General features: G+C 61.2%; 1 protein-coding gene across 1 annotated transcript in view; it reads left to right on the top strand.

Moving 5' to 3' along the window:
* The first annotated feature begins 331 nt into the window (after positions 1 to 331).
* Positions 332 to 3015, top strand: part of PPP1R1A (protein phosphatase 1 regulatory inhibitor subunit 1A) — a 12178-nt gene continuing 9494 nt past the window's right edge. Inside the window, exon 1 of the mRNA XM_023759657.1 lies at positions 332 to 614. Coding sequence (XP_023615425.1) covers positions 531 to 614 — 84 coding nt within the window. The 5' untranslated portion in view covers positions 332 to 530. The remainder of the gene's footprint in view (positions 615 to 3015) is intronic.

The following is a 3015-nucleotide window of genomic DNA, read 5'->3' as shown; positions in this document are numbered from 1 at the left end:
TGTCCTGCTTTTCTTTAGGAGACAACCCCCTTTCTCATGAAAGGAAATTAAATCTTTCGCGTTTGCTGCCTCCTCTCTTGCGCAGGGCCCCTCCACCTTCCCATCCCTAAACCCTGCCAGGCTTGGAGAAGTTCTCTGTAGCTGCTCGCCACACCCCTCCCTGCCCAGAACTCCCGGGACACCTGCACACGCGCCTGGGCTGTGCACCAGGACTGGCGCCGGCCACACCCCGCTCGCCCGCCCTCGGGGTGGGGACCCCCGCCGCCAGCGGCGCAGCCACGACGGGGTTAAGGCTAGGGGCCGGGGGGAGGGAGGGGGCTGTGAGGGGCGGTGCGGAGCCAATAGGCGGCTGCAGAGTCCCCGAGGCCGCGAGCTGGGAGCGCGGAGCCAGGAGCCGGGAGCCGGGAGCTGAGCGAGCCGGGCTGGGGCCGGGCAGGAGCGGAGCGGAGCGGAGAGGGAGCGCGCCCGCCCCAGCCCCGAGTCCCGCCGCCTTCCCCGCCGCAGCGCGGGCCAGCGGCCACCGCCCAACCATGGAACCGGACAACAGCCCTAGGAAGATCCAGTTCACGGTCCCGCTGCTGGAGCCGCACCTTGACCCCGAGGCGGCGGAGCAGGTGCGGAGCAGGGCGGGGCGGCAGGGGACTCGCCCAGCCAAGGACGAGGGACCCCAGGACTGTCTGATCCAAGATCCCTGCCTGGTCCTCCCCGAGCAGTGCGCCTCTAAGGGCGGATGCGCTCAGTTTGGGGGTCTCCCACCCCCTCCCCCACCGTGGGAGCCACACGTCCCTATCCTTGCTTCTTGGAGACGGACAGAAGGAAGAGCGCCTCCCCTGGAAGCTCGTCCCCACCGGAGTCGCTCTCTGCCTCCCCAGCCCCGGGGGAAGGGGCTGCTTGAGGACACGACCCCTCTGGCCTTCGCCAGTCTGGGGTCCTCCACCCAGCCAACCCCGCGGGTTTCTGAGCTCTGCGGGGGCGCTGCGCCGAAGGGTCCCCGCCGCCGCTGGGGAGGGTCCGGGGAGGGGGGGGAGTAATGGAGGGAGCCTGGTGCTGTGGGTGTAGGAGTGGAAAGAAGAGCAATAGCCCGCCCAGCGCTCTCCTAACTAGGAGCGAGCCTTCAGGATCCCAGAGAGTGAGAACGCGAAGGTCTGGGGAACACTGAGAGGGCTGGGGCTTTGGGGAGAGGGGTGGTCCCGTCTGCAGGCTGAGGCTCCCCTGGCTGCAAGTCTGGACACGTGGGTCCTTTTTACCCAACTACTGCCCTTTGGAGCGGGAAGTGGGGGGTGGGGTGGAGAGAACGGCCCTGGGAAGCCACAGGCAGGGGCTTTCGAGGGACTGGGGTTCAAGTTGAGCGACAGGCAGGGGAGAAGCACTGTGCTGGCCTTTGCTCGAGGGGTGGGAGTCCAGAGCCCGGCCCAGCCTCCTGGCCTGGCCTATTCTTAGCTCTGAGCAGCCTGGCAGAGGCAGCAGCAGCCTGTGAGAGTGTGTGAGCAAGTGTGTGTCTCAGGGACAGTGAGCGTGAGCGGAGAGGGTGACCACCCGTGGTCACTACTACAGCCTGTTTGCCAGATAATTGTTCATTTCTCCATCTCCTTTGTGTCCTCTGTCCATTTGCCCGGGCATCGTTCTTCCTAAAGAATATCCATTCCCACAAGGTCAGTTCCCTACTTCCCCCAATTGGCTGCCAGGGCCCTGCTGGCCTCCCCACCTGAAAAAACACTAGCCTGTCAGGAGGGGCTGACAGTGTTCTTTCTGTTGATCCAGCTGGTTGGTAGAACAAGGTCTGGATGGGAAGGGGAAGGGAAGGTACACACTCTCTCCCTATAACTTCAGCTTCCCAAGTGTGCGTAGGGTTTAGGTCCCTGGGTCCCCATCCTCTCTCTGGCCTGGGGGAGCCGCATCTCCAGATCTCTGAGGTGGGATATTAGAGGGAGGGACTGTGGGGAGACCTCCAAGCTCCTGAGGATGAGGAGGGTGGAGAGCCAGGAGCATGGGGAGTGGTCGCTGGGGTCAGGAGAAAGGCTATGGTGCCTGCAGGCAGGGAACTAGCAGAGATAACCTCAGAGCCAGGAAGAAAGGGCCCAAGAGTGTGGTATGTGGGGGTTTGGGGTGAGGTTTCCAGCAGATATGCCTTCCATTGGCACAAACAGGTATCACTACGTGACACCTGCCTCAGTGTGGGGTCAGAGGAGGCAGGTGCAGTGTGTGTTGGGCGTTGAGGGGGAGGCCAGCTGGTTTGGGGGTGTAGGGTCAGAGGAGAAGGATAAGGCCATGCTAAGGAGCCAGAGGGAAAACAAGAGCTGGGCCTTGAGCCTGCTTTTCTCTAATCTTCAGAAATCTATCTGCCAAGCCTGAAATTTTACCTGCAGTCTAACCCCAACCCCTCCTGCTGTGTTATCCACGTGTGCAGGCAAAAAGCTCCAGGTTTGGCAGGAGCTCCTATCCCAGACTGACAAGGGAAGGCAAAAAACTCTCCGAAGATCTGCATTAGGGAGCACAGGATGGCAGGGGGTGAGGGGTGCCCACAACTACCAGGTCGTTGGCGTGACAGGTTTGAAGATAAATCAGAGGCAAAGGCACCAAGTGTCCTTGAGAGCTAAGATTTGGGATGCGTGGAAGAAAGAAAAGAGCATAGTTCGGGTGTCTGGGAGGTGCTTCGGGAAGTCTGACTTTGTTCCCTCACCATTCTCAAGGACACTGAGTGCTTAGAAATCTTGTCCAAGGCAAGGAAATTGGCTAAGGAAGGGATCACAGAACCCTGCTGCCCTTTCAAAGTCTCCCTCTCAGGTTCCCAACTCCCACTAATCTGCACCCTCCCTCTCCCTGTCTCTTTCACAGCCAGCCCCCTCCCGCAGAGCAAGAGAGAACTGGAGAGGAGTCCCCTACTAGGAGGAGGATGGCCCCACCCACATACAGGAAGCACACAGGCCTGCCTGCTGGCACCCTGCACATTTGCACCAGGAATAGCTAGAGATGGACTCAGCTAATGTTTGTGCGGTGCACGCATATATGCGGCGT

The sequence above is a fragment of the Myotis lucifugus genome, unplaced genomic scaffold (genome assembly GCF_000147115.1).
Source record: "Myotis lucifugus unplaced genomic scaffold, Myoluc2.0 scaffold_160, whole genome shotgun sequence".
In the NCBI taxonomy this organism is placed as follows: domain Eukaryota; kingdom Metazoa; phylum Chordata; class Mammalia; order Chiroptera; family Vespertilionidae; genus Myotis; species Myotis lucifugus.
This window is presented reverse-complemented; position numbering and strand designations above follow the sequence as displayed.